Genomic DNA, 27987 nt, shown 5'->3' on the forward strand with positions numbered 1-27987 from the left:
ACGGACGTGCAAAGGTCCCTGTCTGGACTCAAACGGGGATGTTGTGGTTTATCATTCGCTCCCAAATTCACCCGTTTCTTATCTCAGAGAGGTTTCTGATCACCGCCCTGCTTATTCGGTCTGTAATAATGTCATTCGGATGCAGCTGTGGCCTGACTGCTCAAACTGGAACAGTCTCTCCTGAGATTTGGTTCTTTCATGATTTTGATGAATTAAAATTAATTACGTTTTTGGTTAAATGAAACTTTTTTCTGTCTGTTTCCTGAACTTTGCACATTTGATTTCCATCACTACACTATGTTCAGGCTGTAACAGTCAACACCTGCATTAGTTTGCTATGGCCCATCATCTCGGCCAATTGGATCCTTTTATTCTGCTATTGATTCTCTCATAGTTACTGTATATTTTTGGTTATATTCAATTGTTTTTAATGCTAAAATATGCTTAACTATAATAAACTGTAAAGCTAAAAATGGTTTACTGGAGTTTGACTGGACACAAGAAACATGTTCATGTTCAGTCAGTTGTAGAAAAGACGACAGTTTAAAGAAACTGATTTTAAAAAACATGCAGAGCCCTCAGTGATATGATTCTGCTGCAGCCTCAGTGCTTTCAGTCTGCATTTCTACCCAAACTGTTTGCTACAGGACCATCTAGCAAACTGGTTCGGGTTGTTCTATGCAAATATTTGGGTTTTATATTTGAATGATTTCGGTTTCTGTTACAGAGGCAGTGTCACGAAAAAGTCGGGTTCAAGAAATGCAGTTCTAGAAACTTCAGCCTTCAGGTCCGTAGAAACATGCTGCTCCAAACTGTAACAGGTGATTTTCAGATAGTTCACAAACCTTTCCACAGCAACAACTACACACTAGATATTTAGCAGTGTCACACACAAACACACCCTAACCTTCACTCCTGTGCTAACAAAGTGGTAGCATGCAAGCTCCCTGCAGACATTCCAGTGGTTGCAGCAGATTGGCTGTGATTGATGGAGTCAGTCTGTACTGGTCCCACTGGGATGTTCCCAGTTAATTACTGTCTGTCGCCACACACATAAAAGGCATTGTAGACTTTGATGTGTGCATCCAAAAGTGACAGGGAACTCAAGGGGATATGTATGAATGTGTCAGTGTGTGTGTGTGTGTGTGTGTGTGTGTGTGTGTGTGTGTCTACATTCCACTAAAATTCATGCATGCTTTAAAAATGGAACCTGAAATGAGTCCTGATATAAAAGAAGCTGCTTGTGTGTGTGTGTGTGTGTGCGTGTGTGCGTGTGTGTGTGTGTGTAAACTATTGTGTGCTGTACATTTCAAACCTTTATGTCAGTTGACCAGATATTCCTCTCTCTCTCTCTCTTTGTCCTCTGAGATCCACTTGTTTGCTTTGAAGTGTGTGTCCTCGCTGGAAGCCAACAGCACAAACTGCTTGCACCAAAAGTGACAAAGTATTCCGAGGAATATAAATGTGTGTGTGTGTGGTTGACCCATAAAAAACGACTGTGCAGGAATGCTCAGATTGGTTATTTGACAAAGAACCGCACATATAATTATACCTCAGCTATCTTAACCTCAGTGATTCCAAAACTTTGTCTGAGCCACTTCCAGAGCAGCATGAACCAACATGGAATCTGTGAAATGAACCCCCCCCCTCCCACCCCCACAAAGCAAACGGACTCTGGTTTGGGTGTTTGGTGAACAACAATGTGTTTTCAGGCTTTAGGGGCCATTTATCCACATATGGCAAAGACCAACAGAAAGGCTGTTAACTACTGTGATGCTGTGTGTTTGGTATGAGGTTTTGCTGTTGCAAAAATAATCCACTAAAGAACCAGATATGAAACACGGCCTCCAGTGTGGGGAGTCTGAGAGCTGCAGCACCCCTCGCTGTCAGGAACTGTAAAAATCAGCACTTCATAGTAAAACACTGAGTGCTTTGAGCCAAACGTTAACAAAGCACGCTAACATGCTAACAATAACAATGTGAAAATGCTGGTGTTAAACAGGTAAAATGTTTACAATAATGTTTAGTATCTTAGCCTAGCATGTTAGCTTGCTCACATTTGCTAAATAGCACTAAACACAAGGTACCGCTGAGGTTTATGGGAAATGTCCATTTTCTGATATTTGTGTAACAGAGTCTACTATGCAGCAGTGATATGTTGTGTTATAATTACACAAAGTCTGTGTATAGAGTTGTATCCTGACATGTTGCCCTGCAGAGTCAATGTGTGGAACGTTTGTGACTCTGTCTGTGTCCCATGTGCACTTCACCTCTCCGCTGTTGTTGAACTCTGTAGGACACTGTGATCTGAGGGATTTCCATGTGTTAGCCTTTCTGTTTACACACTAACATATTGTGTCATTTCATTTGTGTAGAGGCTAAGTTGCGTTGTCACAATTGACCGGAGGATTTTGCCATTGACCTCTTTTGTCAGGATAAACATTTTCCTTGTCTTGGCCTCACTAGACACTGACCAGTTACATTTGATGGATAAAGCGTGAGGCGGGCACCACCATCATTAGGACACATTCTCTGGAGATACTGTCTTGGTATAAGTTGAGATATTTCACTGAAGAGAAATTAATACTTAGATCTGCTGGTGGCGCTGGAGGAAAAGTGAGCGTAGAACTAAAGTCACTGTGGTTCGTCCTCTGGGGAACAGCATCCAGCTGTAACACGTCTGCCTTATGCAGTGCACTCCCACTTTACAAGTGCTGAATGATTCATGAATCTTCAATCTTAATTTACCAGTGTAACCTACCGAGTGTATAAAGGAAGTAAGTGAGGAACAAAGACATACAACTGTATAACTGCAGAGTATCTGCAGATATGAAGTGATGCTGGCTGATGAGCAGCAGGGAGACAGACAGAGCAGCAGAGCCAGGCCTTCTAACCAGCTACATGTGAGTACATGTTTTTAGAAGGAACTGCATAAACACTTTCTCCAGAACACACAACAGTGATAAACACACTAACACTTAAAACCCAGTTAGACGTACACACACCACAAACACAAAAACAGAGACACATACACAAACGTCAAAGCTCGGGGCTTCCAAGAAAACTGTTCATTCCTTGACACACACTCCCCACACCCTCACACATACACACAAACTTAAAAACACACACACACACTTTTCCAGTCAGATATACAGTGTCATAAACATTGGGACGTAGCTCGCTGCATCACAAATGATGGAAAAATTGCTCTGTGTGTATATATATGTGTGTGTGTGTGTGTATCAGGGCCTCTATCTGAGGGAGTTTCCCTCCGAACTCTACAGCTCACGATACAACGAGCAGCACAAAGCTCAGTGTGTGTGGGAGACGGTCGTTTGTTAGGACTCTTGAAATGAGCTCATGCACACATATTAGCTTGACACTGTCCACATGTTGGATCTCTCTCTGGTCACACACACACACACACACACACAGTGGAGAGGTCAGGTTTGGCGTCTTCCTGTGGGTGGGGCCTGGCTGTCTTTGTCTGCGTTAAACCCTCTTCCTCCTCTACCAGCCAGCGCAGCACCAGCTCAGCACATAACTACACACTGCACGTGTGTGTGTGTGTGTGTGTGTATGTGTGTGTGTTGGGAAAAAAAGCGGTGTGTGTCCAGACATGAGAAACTGAATCTACGGCCACACATATTTTTTGCATTATATGTGTGTGGGAGTGTTTTTACATATGCATATGTAAGAGAGGGAACAGAGGCTTGTATTTGCACATTCCTGTTCTTACCAAGATGTGTGTGTGTGTCTGCGTGTGTGTGTGTCTGCGTGTGTGTGTCTGTGTCTGTGTGTGTGTGTGCGTGCTTGTGTGGGTGTGTGTGTGTCCACAAATGGATCTCCTGCATGTGTACATGTTGTGTATTTGCAGCAGCTGTTACTTAGTGTGAGCGGTGGTGGTGGTAAAAGTACAGCTACATGTAGTGCAAGCTGTAGTGGCAGTAGAAGTATTGCAGTATAAGTATTTGAGTGGTAGTAGTATAAGCAGCCACAGCAGTATTAGCAAAAGTAGTGGTACTAATACTGCTATCACTGCTTTTCCTACTGCTACTCCTATGACTGCAACTCTACTACTACTGCTACTACACCTTACAAGGAGTAAACCTTGTTGCTGTGTCAGTTGTAGTAACAGTTGTAGTAGTAGTAATAGTATTTGCAGTCACAGGAATAATAGTACTACATGCAGCAACAGCAGGACAAGTAAAATAAGTGGTACTAATACTGCTCTTGCTTCATATACTATACTACTATATATACTATAACTACTACTGTGACTCCAACTACCACTGCATCAGTATTCGTAGTAGTAGCAGCGCAGCAGTAGTGTGAGTACCAGAAGTGATAGTATTTGAAGTATCAGCAGGTACCTGCCCTCCTCCAGTTTGGTCGTACTGCTGAGAGGTGGCTAACACACACACACACACACACACACACACACACACACACACACACACATACACACATACACACGCACACACACGCACACACACACACACACACACACACACACACACAGGTGGTGGCTGCTGCCTGCACTGGATTAATCACTGGCATTAATGAGACTCTGCCGAGCTCCGACCTGCAGCCATTTGCTTTGGCACTTTGGTGTGTGTGTGGTTTGAACTTGTGTGAGCGTGGTGGAGCCGGGCAGTGTGGATTAGACCAGAACGTCTGCGGGAGTGTGTGTTTGCAGAGTTTTGACTTTGTGTGTTTACTCGGTGTGTGAGGGAGAGTGTAAAATGTGGTTAGAATCTGTGTGTGTGAATATGACTGCATGGGTTTGTGTGTGTGCATTTGGCAGTTTATATGTGTGTGTGTCTGAGTGTGTGTGTGTGACCATTTGCTGCATAAATGAGGTATGTCCTGTCCAGGACTGTGAGTGCATATTAGACGCGTGTTAAAGGTGTGCCCGTCCCAAGTGTGTGTGTGTGTGTGTGTGTGTAAATGTCTCTCATTTCCATGGCCCAATATTTGCCATGGAGCAGAGCCCGGCCTTTAGCCTAATGAAGGGAACTAATCATGTCCTCTGTGATCACACACACACACACACACACACACACACACACACACACACACACACACACACACACACTGCTCTTATTACTGGGCACACAAGACTGCAGGGAAGAAAAGAGGAGGAGATGGAGATGGACGGAGGGATGGAGGCCACGAGAGGAGAGAGAGATAGAGAGGATGGAGAGGAAAGGAGGCATTATGAGCCATTATGCTTCTGTCTGCGGTCTGAAGCCTGCGCTTTGTTTTGAGCGGCTGCCAACGCTGAGGGAAGTGACCTGACTGCTTCTACTGACACTGATCACTTCTCGCTCTGCTAGAGAAAACACTTAAGCTCTCAGAGGAACAGGTAGTTTCCAGACCTCGAGAAAGTCTAGATGTGAACTTTGGAAAACTGAAATCATTACCTCAGAGTAATCATTTAAAGTCTGTCATTATAGGGATTTTACTTTTCCTTTGTTTACAGAGTAAATGTTTAAAGTGAGGTAACTGGCTTGTAGTAGAATCTGGATCTTATTTTAGTACTTCTGACCATCACTTCTATTGATTTACCGTAACACTGTACTCAGCAAGCTCACTGTAGAAATCAGCATCAGTATAATGAAGGTGAGGTCAGAAAACCCAAAGGTGAGTGCACCTGTAACGACAGTAATAATCAGTCATTTTAAAGTGTGACGGCCACACCTGCAGCCACAGGGAGAGACTGGGCAAAAGGATGGGCTTCAGGAAGCTGTGGTCTTGAATAGAGGAAGTTCCAATAAGACTGTACCAAGTGCCCGCCGCATCGGGGGGAATCTGGGGTTTCAATTATTTTGTGTATTTCTTTAGACTGAAGTTTTGTATTTGGATACTTTGGATACTAGGATCTTAATTTCAGTTTCTAGACTGTCTCACTTTTGTGCCTTTGTTGTTGGTTAAGGTGTTTGTGTTGTTTGTTATCCCTTTTTGTTCTGTGTCTGTTAGGTCAGATGAGGTGGTTTAGTTACTTTAGTTCTGTTCATTTTACTTTTTTTATGGGCCCAGACCTTTATTTACTATTTTTGTGAATTCATTTTTTTTTATTTTGGGGTAAATAAAACTTTATTTTCAAAGTCCACCTGTGAGTCCTTGTGCCTTCCAGCCTGGTCCCTCACACACAGGAAGAATTCGTGCACATCTACAGTGAGCACAGTGGGTTAAAGTTGAGGCAGGAACTCAGTCTGTTCACTGATGTTTACAATCAACAGTTGGAGTAATAACTTTGCATTTTACTTTCCGTTTGACTTTTGACCTCTGGGTGTGTTTGAGACCTGAATGATCGTTTTTATGCTCATTGACTTTTTGTAATGATGTTCCTAGATTTCAACAACCAACTTTAAAACTATAATATTATTATTACTGAAATAAATGACGGTTAAAACTTCTAATAGTTGACCAATACAAGAGTTAAAATTGGGTGTAAGAGAAATCCTTTTTAAAAAGATGTTTCTGATGGTTTTATATGAGACAGTTGTCGTCCATCACATTATCAGACAAGTCTCTGCTGAAAACAGCTGGTTTTGGTTTGAAGGAGTCCGGACACATTTTATTGGCTGATGGTCTCTTTTAGTGGATGTTTACCTTCAGTCCATCACTAAGTAACTCATTTCAACATTGTCTTGTTCAGTGGACTCACATCCTTCACGAACAGTTACAGATACTGTGTTTGTTCACACATTCAAACTTGGTCTTGATTTGTTTCCCTCTTTAAAGATCAACTCAGAGTTTGCATAGAAAAGATGCTGCTGTTGACCAATCAGAGGCTGCGACTGTGACGGTTTAGTCTTTACATTCAAATCAATAATTTACTCAATATTTAGGTACAATTTTTACACAGGAGGAATTTTTTTAAAATGGGGCTTTGACTTTAAATGGTAACAACAATTTGGGTTTTATGTGTCAGTGTTTTAGCAGAGGAAGGTGTCACCACACACAGTGAGCTGGGACTGGGAGTGTGTGTGTGTGTGTGTGTGTGTGTGTGTCTGTAAAAGCATGTGTTCTCAGTCTCGGCTCAATGGCCACTGACCCACAACCAGGGCCTTCGCCATCACACACACACACATGTGCACAGGAACACAGTAAGTTTTTATAGTTAGCGACAGCTGACGAATCCCCCCGCCCTGACTTCTGACCCCTGGCTCTGCCTTCTGTACCCCCCAGCTAATTGACACGTCTCCTCTGATAACTCTCTCTCTCACACACACAGACCCACACACAGACACACACACAGCCCTTTAAACACACACACAGACAGAAGCTACCCCAACAATCCACCCGTTACACATGAATGCAATAATTCAGAGAAGAAAAAAGGGAAAAAACAACAAAGAACACAAGACAATCATCACCGAGGAAATAAATAAAAACAATAATAATCTTTTATACCAGATATTATGTACTGAATAAATCAGTTTGAACAAATCGAAATCAAACAGTTTCTTGAGGTTTATTAATCAAAGCTGGATCTTTATTGTGTTAAGAAATAGCCCTGAAAATGGCAGCCACACAAACACATGAACAATTAAACTGAATGAGTAAACGTACAAAGTTCCCCTGTACATTATATCCCTCATGATATCTGGCTCACATGATAATGTATAATGCAACATTCATAGTTGTCCGAGAGCCTAAGATTCTTACGAACTGTTGGGACACACACAGTTTTTAATCACCTGTTTGCTGCAAAGTTTTCTTGACAAACAAAACACACATTTCCTAAAGTTTAAAGCTGCATTAAAGGATCTTGTGCAGCAAACTGAAATCACTTCTGACGTATTATCACAACCTTAAATAGCTGTCATGATGAATGTGCTAGCAAGCAGTTGACTATTTACACTATCTACATTAGCATTGGTTTGATGTTATGTCTGCAGCCACATGATGGATGAAAGTCCAATATTTACTCTTCTTTTAGCTCTGGTCCACTCGCCATTGACAAAAATGTCCAGAGCTTTAGCATCTAGATGTTCCACTTTATGCACTAGCTAGCTGCTTAATTTTGCCAACCTGCCATTTGGTCTCAGGCCAGTAACATTTAGTGGGATGATCAGAGCTTCCTGCTGCTGCTGCTGCTGCTGCTGCAGTGAGGGGGTTTGTCATTACGAGGAACTGCGTTCACATTATTTAGTTTTTTGATCCATTGTTAATATAAAAAAAAAAAGATCAGTACAGCTTAGTGTACACAGGAAAACACAATAACTTCAATAACTAACGACAAAGGGACAAAACACTTATTCCTGCATTACACCTCCTAAGTGAGTGAGCATGGAAGTGAAAGAGAGAGAACAAACTGGGGAAAGGAACACAGATGGCGAGCGAAGAGGAGAAAGAGGAGGAGGAGGAGGAGGAGGAGGGGGGGGTTGCAGTAGCAGGTCCAGTCCCACATGTGTTACCTATTGAGTTTTGCACGGGATGAGGAGGGAGAGAAAGCAAGGCCTACACTTCCCAGGCCTCCCGTGGAAAAGTATACTCCACAATTCATTGCTTCCTTCTCGCCAAATTAAAGGTCCCTTGTTAAAAAAAATGGGGGAAGGGGTGCAGGATGAGGGGATTCGAGGGGGACTGGGGCAACAAAGGGGGGCTTTTATTACAGTGCATAACAGCCCCTGATTGCCCCCAAACTGAAAACCTTCTTTCTGTAAGTCTGATGAGTGCGGTGCCTTTAAACCAGATGAAAACTGTTGTGAGGTTTTTAGAATTGAAAATTAAATTTTCTTTATCCAACAACAATGCATCTTGACAGCTCCTGTTTACCAGAAAGGACATTTATAAATCAACACATTCAAACAATATGGACGATTAAATGAAATCATTCTGTACACAGTGTACACAGTACATGTGTTGCTGTTATGTAACAACAGACAATTGTTCTGCACTCGTTTGTATCTCGTGTTTTTACTAAAGAAATAAATCCCTTGTTAACAAAGACTGACGAGAACCAGAAATGTGTTATTTCATCATCATTAATTTAAGTTATTTCAAGTAGTTTAGTTTATGAGGGAGTTTAAGTCAGGAAGACAAAATCAAGGAAGTCCCTGACATTTACTTTAGATTTAGCATATTTCACTAAATGACCTTCTCCCATTCTGTGGTAGCTTCCAGTGCCTGGAAGGTCAAAGGGCGTCCGGCTAAATGTTTAAATGTTTTGAAACCATTATGAAGATAATCTGGTGAACCACTAGCGACCTTGATGTTGGGACACATTAGCTAACTGCTAACCATCACAAAGGCTGAACGAAGGAGCCCGACCTCCAAACACTATGAAGCTGGAAAGCATTAACGTAACTGCTAGCTACCACAAAGGCTGAATCTGGGAGCCTCAACATGATTATGTCAGAGTGCATTAGCCTGACCATTAGCCTCTGTAGTGAGAACATGCATTAGACCTGTTCAGCCTCCAGGATGTTACTCTATCAGCTCAGTTTGAGTCTGATATTCAAATGAAAGTTATAGTTTAGTCTAAATGCTGTAGCCAACACAGTCGGCCTCTATATATAATATAAGAACACACATCTGCCCTCTGACGCATATTTTTGCCAAACAACTAGCAACTAATTGTTGTCTTTCTAGTTATTATTGGAATGAAAGCTAAACGAAAGCCTAAGTAAAGGTCACCTATCAGGTTTCATACTTGAACAAACTAAACTCTTCTGCAAGCAAAATATGAGCTTAAAGGGTGAATATTTATCTAAGTTAGCATTGTATGCACTTAGCCACATGCTAATACCATGTTTGACTGCATTAATGAAATGTGAGTGTGTTTGCATGCTAAAGCATTTGGTTATTTCTTCATTAGAGGTATTAACTAATTTATTTTAATGTTATCATTATTGTTATAGATGTAATACTTATACTGTGTGTGAGAATGAGCTGATATTTGTCTTAAAAACTGTAATGCTTGCAAATGATGTCATCATTTTTGGATGTGTAAGAGAGTTTTGTTTTGTTTTCTTTTTACAGGATATTAAAACATCAAGTGCATTTCATTGTTCAAAGCTGTGGGGGCCACGTCTTATACTGCTGGATTGACCTGTGAAATATATGAACCAAACCAGTAGCTACCATAAAATACATTAGATTAACGGTTATATCCCATAACATGGCTGCTGTGGCTGTAATGTGAAAAGCAGCAGGAGGTGTGAAGGCCGGTTCCTCCCCACTGGAAGCTCCACTTCCTACACTGGCTTCCCAGAGGAAGAGCGTTCATTCCTTCTGGAAGGTTCCCTCAGGAGCCCGAGCCTGAATGGACACTACTGCAAAAACACTGCCTCCTTACCACATGTTACATGACCTGAGGGGAAACGCACACACACATACACACACATCTGGGTTTCCACCTTTGAAAGACTGTCTGGTTTGTTGATGGTTATCGTAGCCAGAATAGTTCCTGCCTCTCCCTTCTCTCCCCCTCTCATCCCTAAATCTCTTTTCATTTCCCTCCCTCTCCCCCTCCGTCTGTCTCTCTCTCTCTCTCTGAGCCATCATTTACAGAACTTATCAACACACCTTTGATTAATTAGATTGTTTCGATGAAACTCCCTCTTGCGTCATTCTGGCTTAATAAACAGTTGATATATTTTTCCCAAAGGACCTGCTGTTATTTCACTACATATGTCGCCTCCTTGTCCTGAAGGTAAACCAGAGAAACTCTGAGGATATTCTGAGGGTTTCAGTGCAGAAAGTCAAGCATTGTTCTAAACTCAAGGTTCACGTTGTAACTTTCTCCAGGACTTTTTACTGAGTTCAGAATGTTTCATCACAGAAAACGTTCCTAATTGTACCTATTGATGGGACTGATTAATTCAGCCTGATGTTATTTGTAAGACTACAGTTTTATTTTCTTCATGATGATACATTTTGAAATAATGGTGATAGCTGTTTTCTTTGTATCTGTTGGTCATTTCATTATGTGACTGAAAAATGTTAATTTTTGGTTTATTGTCTACATAGAGGACCAGGTGTAATCCATCTGATCCAGGGAGGATGAAACCAGTGGGCAACCTTTCATTATTGCTTTCCCTGAAAGACAACTCACTGCCAGAGTCTGATGTGCACCCACACACTGTGGATGTTCAGATACATCACCAGCCATGCAGCTACTGTACCTTGACTACTTCCTCAGTCTGTATAAGGGGTTTGGTGTTAGCAATGGGCATCAACTGATGTGCATGAAATGATGCAGTGTCTTTGATGTTGGTTGTGCAGGATGTACGGGTGCCTTCTGTGACCAGCTTTTGTAAACCACAGAGACATACTGACGAAGCACTTGGCCTTTGCAATCTCAAAAAAGTGAAAATGTTAATGCACTAAAAACCCTTTTAAGTATAACAAACATCTAGATAATTCCTCATTGTCTGTATTTAACTGGTACATCAAGATCCTATTTCAGTAAAGCTTGAGACATCCCATTTTGCCACATCCTTGAAGACATTCTCCAGTAACCAACATGTACAGTAGTTTCCACAACATTTCTTTAAGACAAATGACAATGAATGAGCTGTCCCAGCACAAGGTCACTGACAGGACTTAACGGCTGTTGTAAGGCTTAAAACCCCCTGAACTTTCCGTTGCAGGGTGCCACGAGTCCATACGAATTAGTCCGCCCTGTTCCCCAACCAGGCAACAAATATTTGGAACGTTGTCCTCATCTCTATCTTGTAATCACCGTGAGCATTAGCCTCTGGCCAAGAATAGCTGATCAGATAATATCGTTGCGGAGACATTAGTGGAACATTACACACACATTAAACAGCCGAGCGTCTCATCAGCGCTCTCCGTCAACACACCCAGAGCCAACAAATAGCTCCGGAGATGGCGTGATAGCCATGTGGTTGGGATATTGTTGGCACACATGGGCTTTGGAGTTACAGTACAAGAGCAAATGTTGCTACCTAAAAATGTTGTTGACAAGCTACAGAGACATAACCCAGTCAGGAGGTCAGAGAGATGGTGGGATGACCTTCCAGTGCCAGTTCAACGAGTACAGGAGGGTCCGTCTTCCCTCTGCTGCCTCGTGTCTCTGATAAAGGCCAAAGACATGTAGTCAGTAAATAAATCCTCGACTGTTACGTCTCATTTCTTGTCAGGGCTTCCACCGAGGACGTTGTCTTTGTAAAACTTTCAGATCTACAGTTGCACACAAGCAGAACACTGCAGCTTTTTATAATGGATTCTGATTTTAGATGATTTTCTAATACTGTCTTTAGACTAAATATTAATAAACATGAAGGGAGCTGATATTTCTTCACCAAAGCTGTGAGAGTTAGAAGTCTTTGAGACAGTAGATCATCTTATAGGAAGACAATAAGAATACAAACTGTGTAAGATAACACAGTTACAAGTTCCCATTGGCTGATTATTTTAGTTTCTTTAATGCACTTGATGGAGACATGGATTTAGAAAACATGTAGGTGGTGATGAGCTGGATTTAGTGAACACACACTCGACAAACTGTTGGATTTCAGGGAATTCAGATCGATGTCCAGTTGGATTTAGGAGGACATTTAAAGACCAGCTGGGGAAACTCGCTCTTGAGGCACAGCTAGATTCCAGGAACTCACAGTTGATGATGACTTGGATTTAAGGCTGACAAACATGTGGATGTGTGGGGCTCACGGTCGACACCCAGTTAGACTCGAGGTGCTCACACGTGACAAGTGGGAACGAGGGAAGCAGGCAGTTTTATTTTGAGAGCGCACGTTTGACATGTTTGATTTGGGGGACACGCGTTTGAAAACCAGCTGTAATTTAGTGAACGCACCACACCAATTTAAATGCCACGCAACCCCCTGATGAGGCAAAAATACAAACTCCAACATGCAACTAAATCTAAGAACATAGAATTGGAGATTTATTTCTCCCCCCAAATTACCAGCACCAAGCCCCTGCTCAAACGTGACACGAGATAATTCCCAGAAGTCCTGATCCACATGATCACATCAGTCATGATACCAAATCATAAATATGCATCTTTTAAGTCACAATGATGTATGTTTATATTATAATGACTTAAATATCATATGATCAGACCTTCGACCTCCTTGTTTGTAAAATGAAAATGTCAAACTCAAAGTGTAAGTGAGTTTTCTCAGACTCGTCACAGTCCCTGTCAGTGAGCCGTGTTACTGGTTGGAACACTGTCAACCTAAATTTATATTAGGACACGAGAGGAAACAGACGTTTGCGATAGAAGAGCTGCAGTGTGTCATTGAAGGTTTTAATACACACACACACCTGTCACACTCCTGTGATCTTTCAAACAGCCTGAGGCCTAAAATAAATCCGGTTTTCCACTTTTATTTCCATTAAGTAGCTTAAAGGTTGAAATAAGTGAAATCTCTTTCTACACTGTGGACGTTCACACTCAGACTGTTCCTCAGCTCCTCAGTGAAGTTTAAATCTTCTGTTTTTTATGTTTGCAAAAAAATATGATGGATGACCTCGTCCTAAACATCTTCCAGATTTGGTGTATTTCTGCATCTTTTGAATGTTGGTAATAATTTCATTTAAGTTTATGAAATGTATATGTGTGCTGTAGGTTTTTAATCCCTGCCTGGACATAGTTTCTGATCATTTACAGCAGGAGAGAGAGGGGATGAAGGGGCAGAGGGCCACTGAGGACTGAGCCTTCATGGTATGTGCTCTACCAGGCGAGCCACCGGGCCCCTACAGAAGGTCGTCTGGACAACGTACATGTTTAAGACTAAGACTAAAAAACGCAAAAAATCAGTGTTATCATTTATTGGCATTCAGTGGAATCAAACCTCATCATTCCACAAATGAGTTTGTCTGAGCAAATAGTGATTAAAACGAACAAATTTAACACATGAATAGTTTGGACTCGTTGAATAGATAATAATGGAAAACAGTCCTTTTGCTTTGAATGTCAGTTTTTCATATTAAACATTATTCAACATGTGATTTTGCATCTATTTGCCACATTGCGATTTATACTGATGTCATGAAGCGTCCTTATCAATATTTTTACACACCATAAACAGCATTAAACATTTACACACACACACACACACACACACACACACACACACAACAATTGAGCTTGGTTTCATATGCTGCATATTTTACTTTCCATCTGCGAGTACACTTAGCCTCAGAAAGACTGTGTGTGTGTGTGTGTCTGTGTGTGTGTGTCTGTGTGTGTGTGTCTGTGTGTGGCAAGGGCCAAACAAGGGTTCATTTTCTATCTGTGTTTTTATTCATGGAGGGTGAGCTGGGAATAGAGAAACCTTTATCTGTCACACACATCACCACACACAGACAAACAGACAGACACACACAGACGAACACACACACACACCTAAAACACAAGTTCATGGGTCAGAAATTCTGGCCAAGGCCCGGGAGGATCCAGTTCAGGATGAGGAAACCGGCCCGCTGAGAGAGTGTGTGTGTGTGTGTGTGTGTGTGTGTGTGTGTGTGTGTGTGTGTGTGTGTGTGTGTGTGTGCAGGAGCTGGATGTGAGTAAGCTGATAGCTGTGTTCCCTGTGTGTCTGTGATCTGACGGACAGACTGACGCAGCAGGACTGTGTAACTCAGCCGTGTCAGTACAAGTCTCCTCCGGCCTGTGAACACAGACTCTCACTGAGTCACCACAGGTTTCATTACCTGTGCAGCTTCACTCTGCTGCCGGCTGCACGACTCACCTGGGAGAGCGGGAGGGCTGGAGATGAAAGGCATGTTTGTCCTGATCGATTTATCTTTCTATCCACATAAAAAGACGGAGGATGTGACTTCACATGCAACATAAATCAGAGCGTAGATATAAACTTGAAACTAACATGACCTTCCTGACAGATGACACCAACAGACCCAAAGTAATTCTCTGAAATCAAATATCCTCTTCAACAGCAGAAACCTTTTTCTGGGACCTACCTGCCTTCACATCTGTGCACCAGCCCAATTCTTTTCTACCTACTTCATATTTTCACGCATCAGCTGAAGGTGTTTACTGACACCATGAGCCAATCTGATATCACTGCTCTCATTTTTTCACTCTTAAAATCTGTATGGCTCCCTGTGTGGGAGGATTATAATGTCAAATCACATTAGGTACTGAACCGACAGCGAATCGTGACTCAGAATTACTGCCTCGTGGTTGTATGTCTCAGCCAACCAGTCAAGTTGCAAGAAATATGATCACATGTTACAGTGATGGATAATGTTCAGAGGTGTTTTGCAACATTATGATGTCACAGTGAAGTTGACCCTTGACCTTTTGGGTATAAAACATCTCATCTCTTCATTTTATCCTTATAGACATTTGAGTTAAATTGTGTCATAATCCAAAAGTCCAAATTAATGTTTGTGTCAAATTTGAAGACGTTCCCTTAAAGTGTTACTGAGATATCGTGTTTAGATCTGGATGACCTGAAGACCTGAAAACTGGTGGACTTGATCAATCACATCAGACACAGTTAATCAGTTCATAACACACACACACACACACACACACACACACAGAGCAGGAGATTTGCTAATTGGACAAATACATAAAAACATCCATTATCTGCCAATCTGACTAATTTTCATAAGTTCTACAAATGCAAATGCTCAAAATACCCTGCGTTCAGTTAAGTGGGTCCATAAATATCTGTATCCAGCAGCATGTATTCAGCTCAGCTGGCAGAGCCTTTAACACGGGGTGCTGCAGGTTCACTGGAGGTTTCACAGCACGACGTCTCAAAGCTTAAAATCCCTTTCTGACTCATCTGCTTCTCTTTATCCACATTTTCTGCAGGATGGTTATAGATTCACAGTAATGGAGCTTTTATCTGGATTCAGCACCTAATGGATACAGCTACAGCTATTCCTAATGCACAGAGCACATTACTGATGGGTGAAGGCAAACAGCTAATGGTAACTGGTGATATGCACAAGGTGCATTGCTGACGAGCCTGAATGGCTGAAACCAGCACACAGCAGACATCGCAAACAACTGTCTGAGGCCAATACACACGAGCTGCAGCGTCTCTGCAGCTGATTCCAGAGGACGAGGCCTCGTGTCGGTGGCTAATAGCTGTTAGCATAAATCTGTAGAGGCTGTGTTGGTTCATAATGTGGCTTAATGAGACCAGTGACCGCAGACTGACACCGTCCTGATGAAGATTGAGGACGAGAAAGACGAGAGTGAGACTCAGTGTTTGGTGTGTGTGTGTGTGTGTGTGTGTGTGTGAGTGAGAGAGGAAAAGCTAAAATAAAAGAGTGTGTTTTCTAGCTTTCTTATCTGTGCATCACAGGTTTGGACAGAAGAAACTGCATGTGGACCTGGATGTTCTTGTTTGAGTGTGTGTGTGTGTGTGTGTGTTTGCTCTGGATGGTGTCTGTGATCCCAGGTGGGCTGTAGGGGAGGAACAGAACAAAAAAAAGGGGATGCAGTGCCAGGAAAGAGGAGAAGGAAGACACTCTCCCTTTCATCTCTCTTTCATCCCTCCGTTTCAAGCTGAGGAGAAAAAGAGAGAACATGCCACACTCCCCTCTCTCTCTCTCTCTCTCTCTCTCTCTCTCTCTTTCTTACTGTGTCCCACTCTCAGACGCCTTTTGATGTCTTTCAAGTCGACCAAATGTGCTTTTCGGCCGCTCTGACAGAAGGGTCTGTGTGTGTGTGGTGCGGGGGCTGGCATGGCGCCTAATTACCTTTAAGTCATAGACAGGTAGGCGGAAGGTGTACGTGTGTGTGTGTGTGTGTGTCTTTGTCTGAAGACTGAGAACTTTGAACTGAGTCGTTCTCTACCACCTTGTTCCCTGGTTTTACAGCAGTTGTGAACTGCCCGGTTCAGCCCCCCCATCAGACAGAAACACTCCACTGTACGTCTCAGGACAGATTCACACTGTGGACAGAGCTCTGATGCACTGGCGTGATGTTATCAGCTGGTGTTAGATCAGTACAGACATGTCTGTATCTCCATTTATATCATCTGAGAAGTAAGAAGAACAGGTTTTGCAGTAATTTGCCAACAATGTGGAAACATCTCCAGCTCAGAGAACATCTGGATCAAAACTTCAAAGGATTCTTTTCATTTTATTGTAATGTCACATTTTGTATTTATACTGGAGCGATCTGTCCTGCAGTTTGTTTTACCTTTGTTTAGATTTTTTCTGTCTTACTCTGTTCACTGTTTTGCTTCAAAACATTCAAACAAATTCCTCGTATGTTGGAAAACCCACTGATCTGCCAATAAACCAGGTTCTGATTCAAAATGTCAACAATGACAAGATGAGAGACAACAGGAAACACAGTTGGAGAAACGACGCGTACACAAAGGCCGCACACGTGCTGCGGATGTTGTGGTCATAAAAAAGGCATTAGGCTCATACACAGTAGGTGTGGACTAATCCAGCAAATTTGATACATTACAAATCAAGATATTTAATCACAATGAAACAAAATCATGTCATCGTCATATAAAAATGTTGCTGCTTGCAACACTGTGCAGAGCTGCCTCCTCCAGGTCAGTGACGGTAGGTTTTATTTACAGTTTGTGTGGAGAATTAATGAGTCAAGAGTTAAACTGTGAAGCATCCTCTCTGCTGAAGTGTCCTTGAGCAACAAGCTCCAGGGTCAAACACACTTTCACTACAAGGTTTAATAAACTGTCTGAACTATTAGGTCTTTATGAGCTGCTGCGGTTTCTTATTTTCTCTCTGTGTCCTACTGTATGAGGAGGAAGAGGAGGAGGAGGAGGAGGAGGAGGGGTGGCTATGGGACAAGTCCGGACATGATGCTACCCTATCACCCCCCCCACCCCTCCCTTCGTCACCCAAATCACTTCCCCTCCTCCCTCCACTCGTTCTTAAGTGCAAACCACAGACTCACTCTGGAGGTTTCCATGACAAACAATACTAATTAGGGATCATTTTCCTTTTGGGTTTTTTCAATCACGTCTGGAGGGAGGAACTGGAAGAGTGACGTGTGTGTGTGTGTGTGTGTGTGTGTGTGTGTGTGTGTGTGTGTACACAGAAGTAAAGCACTACTAAATCTTTCATATACAGAGGTAACGGTGTATTTGCATTGAGCTTAATGCAGCACATGTTGTGTTAGTTTTACTGAGATGAAATGATTCTGGTGATTTTACACTTTTGTACAGATGTTCACTTTGGGAAGGAGGCAGCACTTGTATGGATTATTATCAGAAGACTGAACAGATGGAAGGTCCATCGTTAGTCTGATCACAGGATTAATAGATTAAACACTTTCTTTGCTGTATCGTTCACCATCAAAATGTTTTTATCTGGATTGTTTCAGGCAGAGCAAATACATGATCAACACATGACAATCAATACAACACGAACAACACAAAGCAGTGGCAGTGGTGTGTATTAACTTCCCCATGGTTATAAACTCAGGAAACACACACAGTGGTAGAAGAGACAGACTAACTGGCTGTATAAATGTGTGTGTGTGTGTGTGTGTGTGTGTGCGTATGAATGCATATGTACTGTATATGTGTACATTTATAATGATCCCTCTGTCGCCCTCTTTGTGTCTCCTACACCTCCCCTTCTCATTAGTGGTGACGCCTGAGTGGATTAACCACACGCGTGTGTGCGCGCGCGCGCGCACACACACACACACACACACACACACACACACACACACACACACACACACACACACACACCTAACGAAAGCTGAGCCCATCAAAGCGAATCTATCCACTAGCTTTAGGAAAGACAAACTGTCATAAAACAAGGATTTGTCCTCAATGCGAACCAGAAGCCCGTCTCTGGCAGGGGGCCGGTGTGTGTGCACGTGTCTGTGCACACGCGTGTGTGTTAAAGCCAAGAGCCAGGAAACAAAATGCTTTTGTTGAATGTGTGTGGAGGTCTGTGGGAAAGTGTGTGTGTTGCATGAGACTAATCAGATTAGTAATTAATGATGGCAAAACAAAACAGGGCAGGAAGGAAGAAAGGAAGGAGGGAAGGAACTGAGGTGTCAACCTGCTGGACTGGGTTGATTAGTAAAATAAATGGAGTCCGATATTTCTGCTAAACGACCAGATATCTGCTCTGCTGACCTGCTGCGTCTCTCAGACAGATGTGAGAGCAGAGCCAGGGGGAGCAAACATGAGGAGAGGTGAGTGAGAACGAGACACAGCAGACTGAGGAGAGGAAGAGAGCGCCGTCCAACTTCCCAAACACAGAAACTGTGAGTGTCGACCTGGCAGCAGTCATCCAGACACGCCGGACACACTCCCTGCTCCACTCACAACGCCTGTCCACGGGAGGACACTGTCCACAGGAGGACACTGTCCACAGCAATAACACAGTGATAACAAAAACATGGCCACAACAGAAAGAGCCTATATGAAACAGAGACAAGTGCACGGCAGAGAATAACTCATACTCCCAGGAAAGAACATCTCAGAGAGCATTATGGGATGTTAGTTTACCATCTGTAGGAGAATGAACAGGTGAATGAGTAAAACATAGATGTTCTGAGCAGCAAAATCAAGGAGGTGATCTACTGACTTTGAAACGCTTCATCCTAACAACAGCTGGGTAACGCTCAGAAATGTTCAATGTCGATTCTTAACTATACTTATTTTCTTAGATCTTGGTCCAAGCATGCTGCATGCTGATTGGCTCACTGACGCTGATGAGATTTACTCATTTACTCCTTAGGTATTTAAATTTGTGACGAGGCATTTTTCAAACCTCGATTTTATCAAACTGATCCTTAAAAGAATCAAAGTTCGATACCCAGCCTGTATCCTCACCGCTGCCTGGGCAACTGCAGACTGCCCCAGTGCATCCTGGAGGTTGAAGTCTGCAAATGCAGCCCTGAAGTCATCAAACTAGGACCCCTCATCCACCCACCACACCATCAGACCGATGAACTTCACCACCAGCATCAGTGACAAGGAACAACATGAAAACAACACACTGACTTCTGATAATACAGACACAGCTTCCACCATGTTTACATGAGGGCTGACTGGCTGTGACATTGACCCTGGCATCCTATGTTCCCACAGTATGAGATGCACGAGATGTCATGAGGCACGTGGTCATGAGTTTCTCCCGGGCAATAAAACACACGTCGACCTCCACTGTTTCATGACCACACTGCTGCCAAGTCATGGAAAGGTGCAGGAGGTGGGTCAGGGACGTGGGGAAGCTTTAAGGTGTGCACCTTGTGTTGAGGGCAAGGCCAGCTGGGATTTAGCAAAGTGAGACTTCACCCATACAACAGACACCACAGAAACATCAGCAGTGTCAGAAAGTAAAGTGAGAGCTAAAGCTAAAGCTTCAGAAATACTATGAACATCCACGCTGCATCCGCAGAACCTGATTTATGGTTTGATTTCATCGTTTGGCAGCAGCTAGGAAACACGCTGCTCGTGTGGAGCTTGTGCCAACGGCAGTCAAAGTGGTATGTGCAAATAACAGATGAGAGAGCACGATGCCGCAAGGGAAAATAGAGGTGGATTACAACAGTGTGACAGACAGTGAACAGATATCAGTGTCAGGCTCTGGTCAGGATTTACTGACAGGCCGGGAGCGATGCTGCGGATGTACCTCTGGAGTGATGTATTCTGATACGGGTCGGCTGGAAATGTAACAAGGTGAAGCAGGGCCACTGAGGGTCTGAGAGCTGGAGAAGGTTCAGCTCCAGATACAGACATAGAGAAGGGAGGGAGAAAAGATAACAGTCGGAGAAGTAATGGAGGAGTCTGTGCTCCTACCTTTCTTGACTTTCTTAGACGGCTGTTTCTTCTTGATGAACTTGGTGGCCTCCTGCGGGAGCTCCAGCTCCTCCCCATCACCAGCCACCTCCGCTATGGGCTCAACACCTCCTGAACGACAGGAAGAGAGAAACTGTTAGAAAATGATTTACACCTACAGTTCTACACATCCACAGGCAGAGCTGCTCAGTGTGACAGCAGCTAAAGAGCAACTTCAACTTCCATGTTTTGGTTTTAATTAGTTCTGAGATTTTAAACGCCAAAAACTTGGGGCGTGTCTCACAGGAAGAGTTCCAGCTGCGTTTTTCAGTCGTTTGTCTCACATGTGTCTGATTCATGAGTCTACAACTGCGTCCAGTTGCCCTCGATTCAACTCCTCTTGGACAAATATGACCTGGATGACTGAGAATCTCCACAGACGTCTGATGGAACAGATTTGATCTTATTCTGAAAACTTCAGCAGTAACAGCTCATGTTTATGGTGCAGGTCTATTTTCTTCCAGTTTATGTGAATAACTACAGAGACTGAACTCATCTGTACAGACACACACTGAGCACTGAAGCTGCTGCTGCCCTGCAAACCTGCCACTCATGCCCCTCCCCCCCGTGTCGACACTGTGTTGTGTGTTTTTGCGTGGACCCTGAAGCTGAACTCACACTTTCTGCATCTGCACAGTTGAAAGGTTTCACATGGTGTCAGTTCTTTATTCTGTCCACGTCACAGTGCTTCTCCTGAACATGTGACTGTGTGGACCTCACACTGACATCCACCTCTGCAGACACGATACATCCACCTCTCACATGACGGCTTCCTCGGTCTGAGTCACAGCTAATATCAAATGTGTGCTGCACTTTATTCTACTTTCAGACATATTTCAAGCTAAAGTGTCACAGTCAGTTTGATCCCTTGACCTGTGAAACGATGAAGCATGTGATGCAACCAGAGGCAGCGCAGTGAGAAAGCTCAGTTACTTTGACTAAAGGTCGCGAGACAATGAAGATGAGACAAGACTTTCTGTCATGCTGAGGCTCTTTGATGAGTAGTTTTCACCACAATAACACTTGTTTCCAGTGTTCTGTGTCTTACTGTTGTATCTGCAGAGGTGTGGTCACAGAGTTTCAACTATGAAGGACAATAAAGTTGATTTGTGTTGTGTTGTAAAATTGAAACTGTTGTTCACTAACGTATAATGGACATTTCTTCTGCCTACTAAATAACATGTGACACAGAGTTCTGCTCCGTTTTTCTGCATCAGGCCAAAAACTAAACTAAACTGTCTAAATTCTCCTTTTGACTTCGACTCTCTGTGTTTCACTGCCTTCACAGGAAAATGTATATATTAAAGAAGAAGCAGTGCAACATGAATGTGTGTGCGCGTGTTAGGTGTGTGTGTGTGTGTGTGTGTGTGTGTGTGTGTGTGTGTGTGTGTGTGTGTGTGTGTGTGCGTGATGAAATCCCTGCTGGAATCCCAGGGATCAGGGTGGATTTAGGGAGCTCCTGAGGCCGATGAATTGGACGCCTTGTCTCTTCTCCATCCCACCTCTCTGTCTCCTCTTTATCCCCCTTCCTCATAACTCTCCTCCCCTCTCTGTCTCCTCTTCCTCTCCTCCCTGTCTGTATCATCCTTTTCCTGTTACCTAACTCCCCTCTTTGTCTCCTCTTCTTCACCTTTACCTCTCCACTCTCCTTCTGTCTCCTCCTCATCCCTCTGTTTTCTCCTCTTTCCATCTCTTTCCCACATTTTCTTGCATCCAGTTTTCCTCATTTCTTCCCTCCCTCCCTCTTTCATTTCCTCTCCTCCCTGAGTGTGTTCAGTTTCACGGTGCTTTCATTTAACATGCACTGAACACACACACACACACACACACACACACACACACACACACACACACACACCTTTGTGCTGCATGAGTTTGAGCGTGTACGAGACAGATGGGTATGGGTGTGTGTGTGTGTGTGTGTGTGTGTGTGTGTGTTTGTGTGCCATCATGTCTACCTTAAGGTGTCTGAGAATGTGTGTGTGTCTCCATCTCCCCCACTGCGTCTTCGTCTGTGTGTGTGTGTGTGTGTGCACGTGTGTGTGTGTGTGTGTGTAGATTAGCCTAAGCCCTCTCTAATATTTATCCTGGCCTTTTCTAAAGCCAATCTTGTTCTCTTTGGTGAGAGCACAGCCTGTGGCTTCACACACACACACACACACACACACACACACACACACACACACACACTCTTACTCACAGTTGTTTGAAATGGGATATGCCTCGCTCTTAATTGGGCAGGTGTTTTTCTAAGGCGAGTCGTTTTTTTTTAACACTGTCTTACAATTTCACGGGGAATGTGTGTGTGTGTGTGTGTGTGTGTTTTAACCTCAGTCTTACATCAACATGAGGTAAGGAAATAGCCCACCTCTGGAGGAACTCTGAAACAAAATCACATCACTCACACACACACACACACGCACACACACAGACACACAGACACACACACACACACACACACACACACACACACACACAGACACACACACACACACAGACCGTCTCTTAGCGCTGACCTCTCATGCATTCCTCTCTCTGCCTCCCGCTCTGTAAATAGTAGGCGTAGTACCGCCTGCTCGGAGCTGTGGTGTGTATCTGCGTTTCCCTCGGCCGTGGTCAGGTCTATATTTGTCTCGCTGGTCGGGTTATCAGTTTTAGACAACTCTGAGGTTTGGACTCTCTCCTCTGCACCACATCACACTTCAACACCCAAGAAAAGCAGCAGGATGGAAGAGGACACTGTGATTATGTTGGAGAAGTTGTACAACAATAATGGTAGAGATGGTGGTTGAGATATTTAAAGCAGAACCAGGAGCAGGTGTTGCAACAGTGGTAAACCCAAAAGTAAGTATGTCCTCAAACAGCAGATATATTCAGTAATATCAGCTGTAGTGTTGCTGATGAAGTTGTTGAACCTCGAACACAAACAGGGCTGAAGTTGTGATGGTGCTGAGGTTTTAGCTGCAGCGACAACAACAGGTGCAAGTTGTTAAAAGAACCCAAAGTATTTTTATAACAGAGCAACTGAACATCAGATGGAAATGTGCTTTTTGCTTCCAGTGGTTTAACTCATCAGCTTCCTGCTGTGATGTAGAGTCAGAGGTGCAACAAACTCTTACAGAGGGGTCTAATGTACGGTGGCCCAGAGAGCCCAACACCCTGCAGCTGAAAAAAACACGCAAACAGACAAAACACACACACAAATTCAGAAAACACCTTCATCACATGTGCTGCAAATACTCACAACACAAGGGAAGTGTTTCCAGGGGACACTAAAAAGTGATGAACCCGACTGGGACGCAGTTGTTGTTCAATGATTTGTGACGTTTGAAGTTAAAAGCCTTGAACAACAAGTGCATGTATTATAATATTATAATACATATATTATAATACAGCCAGGTTCACCACTTTTTTGTTGTGTGTTGTGAGTATTTTTTGACTTTGTTGTGTTTTGTCTGTTTGCATGTGTTTTGATCCCTCAGGGCCACTGTAGGAAATACACGTTTTATCCATTTTAGCCATTTATTAAGTTACTGTTCTAAAACTGTCCTGAACCACCTTAAACAACCTGCTAAATTTTTCAAAATCATTCAAAAATGACCTTTGCAAGTCCCCAACTGTTTTACAACCACATCCAAACTGACTCCAAACAACCCAAAGTGTCAAACTCTCAGTAGAAACACACACAGTAGAAACAGCAGTGAGAGTTTTCTGTGACTCATTCTGAACTGATTTCATTTGCTGCACAGTCTTAATAGTTACAGTGACATGGATGTAAAGTCTCCTCAGTCTCTCTTTCATACACTGGAGCTAAAGTCATAACCCTGAGCAGCGTGCTCGGCTCCTCAGCTTGTTAAAGTCACCAGGAAGTCTCCTGTTTCTGTTTTTACAGACTGGACCTCTGAGCACAAAGACTTCACATTTAGAGCCAGTCAGCAGGATTAGTTCAGGACAGTCTGCAGACAACAAGGACTACTGCTGCTGTTACAACTGCTTTTACTAAATGTTTTCTTTTACTGCTACAAATAGCACCAGCGCAGTCATTATCATGTGATCCTCTCTGGAACAGATGTGGATGATGTGCCAAAATGTTTTTAAAGTCCTGTATACTGCAGAAAACTGACCCTGAATTATCAGGGAGGTCCCCACTACAGAAACAGTTTGGGAGCTTTGATAAGTTTTGGAGACAGCTGGAGAGGACAGATCTGGAGACAGTTTGGAGGAAAGCTGTAGAAGTGTATAGATATTTCTACAGTTTGGGGCCATCCAGGAGATTTAAGGAGCAGTTTCAGAGGTTCAGGGGCCATCTGCAGATGTTTAGATATGGTTTGTTTCAGTGGTTTGGGAGAGTTTAAAACATACATGTTGAAGGTAGTTAAGGAGAGTTTGGGGTATTTTAGAGATTGTTTGAACAGCTTGGTGCAGTTAAGATGAAGTTTAGATATAACTGGGGACAGTGTAAGACAGTTGTGCAACAGTCTGGACATTTGTGGGTCTGTTTGTATATAGATGAGGATGGTTTGGTTCAGTCCATGATCATTTGAGGACAGTTTGTTCTCAGGTTCAAGCCATTTTGTGACAGTTTGGGACAGTTTGGGCCGGTCCGTGACAGTTTGGGGCCACTTGGGGCCACTTTTGGAACAGGTCTGGACAGCTTGGTTGAGGGGGTGAAGCTGCTTCCAATAGACGGCTCTGTCTCGGTCTGCAGTGCGGAGACACCAGCGCATTCCTGCTTTATTCTGGGCTGTGGTTTGAAGATGGGGGTGACACTGTGCTGCTGTGGTTACCAGCAATTTGGCTGTGGGCTTTACGCTATTTCAATCCCCCCTCACTGTACACATGTTTGTACGCACACAGATGCACACGTATAGTTTGTTAGACCCACAAATTTGCACATACACTCACACACACTGACATGCTTTTGAAAACAGACATCAAAAGGCAGGAAGTGTGATTCCTTTAAAAACTGGTGTGTGTGTGTGTGTGTGTATTATTCAGACACCTGATCTCTTCTGTCGAGCTCTCACAGTCTAAACCACATCATTCTCTCCCACACGTTGGGAGCTTTTAGACAAAACGAAATTCTTTTATTTTGTAAAGACCCGAGAGAAATCTCTGCAGCCTCCAACACTCCAGACTGATTGAATGATGAGCTTCAGGTAGTGATTGATTCTCTGTAAAACAGAGCTCTGCTGTCGTATATATAGAAGTCTGGAGGAGAACTCTTCAATTTGCAAACACCACAGAGACAGAACAAAGACAGCTGCTCAGGATCACACACAGGACCTGACCTACACTTACACATACTGCATGGATTTTCCTTTGCTCCGTGTCCTCTGAATTTACACATACACACACATGCATACATATCTGCACACACACACACACACACACACACACACACACACACACACACACACACACACACACACACACACACACACACACACACACACACACACACACAGCCCATCCTCTCCCCTCTCTTTAAGTCTAAAATAGATGCAGGCCCCAAACCACAGCTACCAGTGGAACACTGTGAAAATAACTGCAACACACACACACACACACACACACACCAAAGCTGTGTGTGTGTGTGTGTGTGTGCTTGCTTTCAATCAAACATAAACAACCTTTTTCTACTTCATTAGAAGGGAAGATGAGAGAGAGAAGAGGAGTAAAGACGAGAGGAGAGGAGAGGAGAGGAGAGAGACTAGAATACATTACAGTCAGAAAGTGTAATGAGAAAGATCCAGAAAACTAAACCACACACACAGAGGAGGTCTGGTTCAGATGTGGGGATGCATTCTCGTGAACGAGCACATGGGACATACTGAAGAGTGATCCCAGGCTCAGGAAAACATTTTATGATCATCGTTCCTCTACGTCAGAGTCAAGCTTCACCACAGTTAATAACCACTGCTCTAAAAAGACCTGTGAGCACGTTGATTAATCTATGATCAATCAATATGAGAGTCACGTTCTGCAGAGGAAAGTTTAACAGTGTGTCAGCTCATCGACGACCTGCACATCACACGACCCCTCTGTCCTCAGACCTGGAGTCAGATCAGGAAGAACTCCCCAAAACTTTACTGGGAAAAATGTTTCTGCACTGGACGTTTCTCTTCCCCTTCCTCTGCATGGAGGAAGTTTTTTTTTCTTTACAGAGGAGAACAAGTGAAAAAGAGAAACAACAGAGCAGAAACTGATCAAAGCCAAAGAATAAAAGATGATTACACAGATTAACTGCAGGTTAAAAAACAACAGAGAGAAGAGAAGAAACACAAGAGAAGAACAAGTGTTGCCAAAAGTGTTTCTCACTGGACTGGAGAGATTAAGTGTGTTTATACAGTGTGCGTGTGTGTGTGTGTGTGTGTGTGTGTGTGTGTGAGAACACATCAATATACACACCTCTGTGGTTGAGGTAATTTCAAAGCTATGCTGACAGCACTCTGACTAATGACCTGTGTGATAAACACATCCTGATTTCACCAGGTGTGTGTGTGTGTGTGTGTGTGTGTGTGTGTGTGTGTGTGTGTGTCTGTGTGTGTGTGTGTGTGTGTGTACAGAGTGCAGCTGTTGAGGCCAGTTGGTTTGAATGATGTCATCAGGGTGAAAACAGAAGGTCATGTGATGCAGAGACAGTGGGTCCATGTAACCTGGATCAAATCAGCACCAACACAGTGACACATGTTCATATGTAATATAACCATCATATTAATCCTTTGGCTCAATGTAAACAAAGACTCTGGATCATCATTATAAAAGCTTGTGATATCAGTTTGTCTGAATCAAAGAGACGAGGATCAGAGGCACAAAAACATAACAGGAAATATCCCAGAATGCAATGCAGCTACAAAACATGGCTGGAGATTGAGTAAGAGACTGTAACTCAGAGCTCTGTTTACTTTTGTTATTTATCCCAAACCAAGTCATTCAGATCTGAATTTAACACCACTGTGATGCTGACCTCAGTGATTCTGGGAAATGTAGGATGTCACAAAGGGAACAGGAAGTAGAACATCAAAGCGGCACATTAAAGTAGTTCATCACTTAATAGATCTAGGTTCCAGTTGATTAAATTGATTATTGTCGTTTTATTCACGTGTAAGTCGCTGTTTTTCTGTGTTGTGTTGAAAATTACTGTTCTTCCTTTTTTGTTACACTTTTTCTGCCCCTTAGAGGAACACACACCCTCTGTCTGTAA

The 27987-nt window shown here is 43.1% G+C and overlaps 1 protein-coding gene across 4 annotated transcripts in view; it reads right to left on the reverse strand.

Moving 5' to 3' along the window:
- Window positions 1–27987, reverse strand: part of bbs9 (Bardet-Biedl syndrome 9) — a 171356-nt gene that overhangs the window by 36385 nt on the left and 106984 nt on the right. For all 4 annotated transcript variants that reach the window (XM_071470944.1, XM_071470946.1, XM_071470945.1 and 1 more), the window contains one exon: window positions 20742–20852. In XM_071470944.1, coding sequence (XP_071327045.1) covers window positions 20742–20852 — 111 coding nt within the window. The remainder of the gene's footprint in view (window positions 1–20741; window positions 20853–27987) is intronic.

This window comes from Trachinotus anak, unplaced genomic scaffold, assembly GCF_046630095.1.
Source record: "Trachinotus anak isolate AG129_WGS33_773 ecotype Australia unplaced genomic scaffold, CSIRO_AGI_Tana_v1 ptg000032l, whole genome shotgun sequence".
Classification (NCBI taxonomy): domain Eukaryota; kingdom Metazoa; phylum Chordata; class Actinopteri; order Carangiformes; family Carangidae; genus Trachinotus; species Trachinotus anak.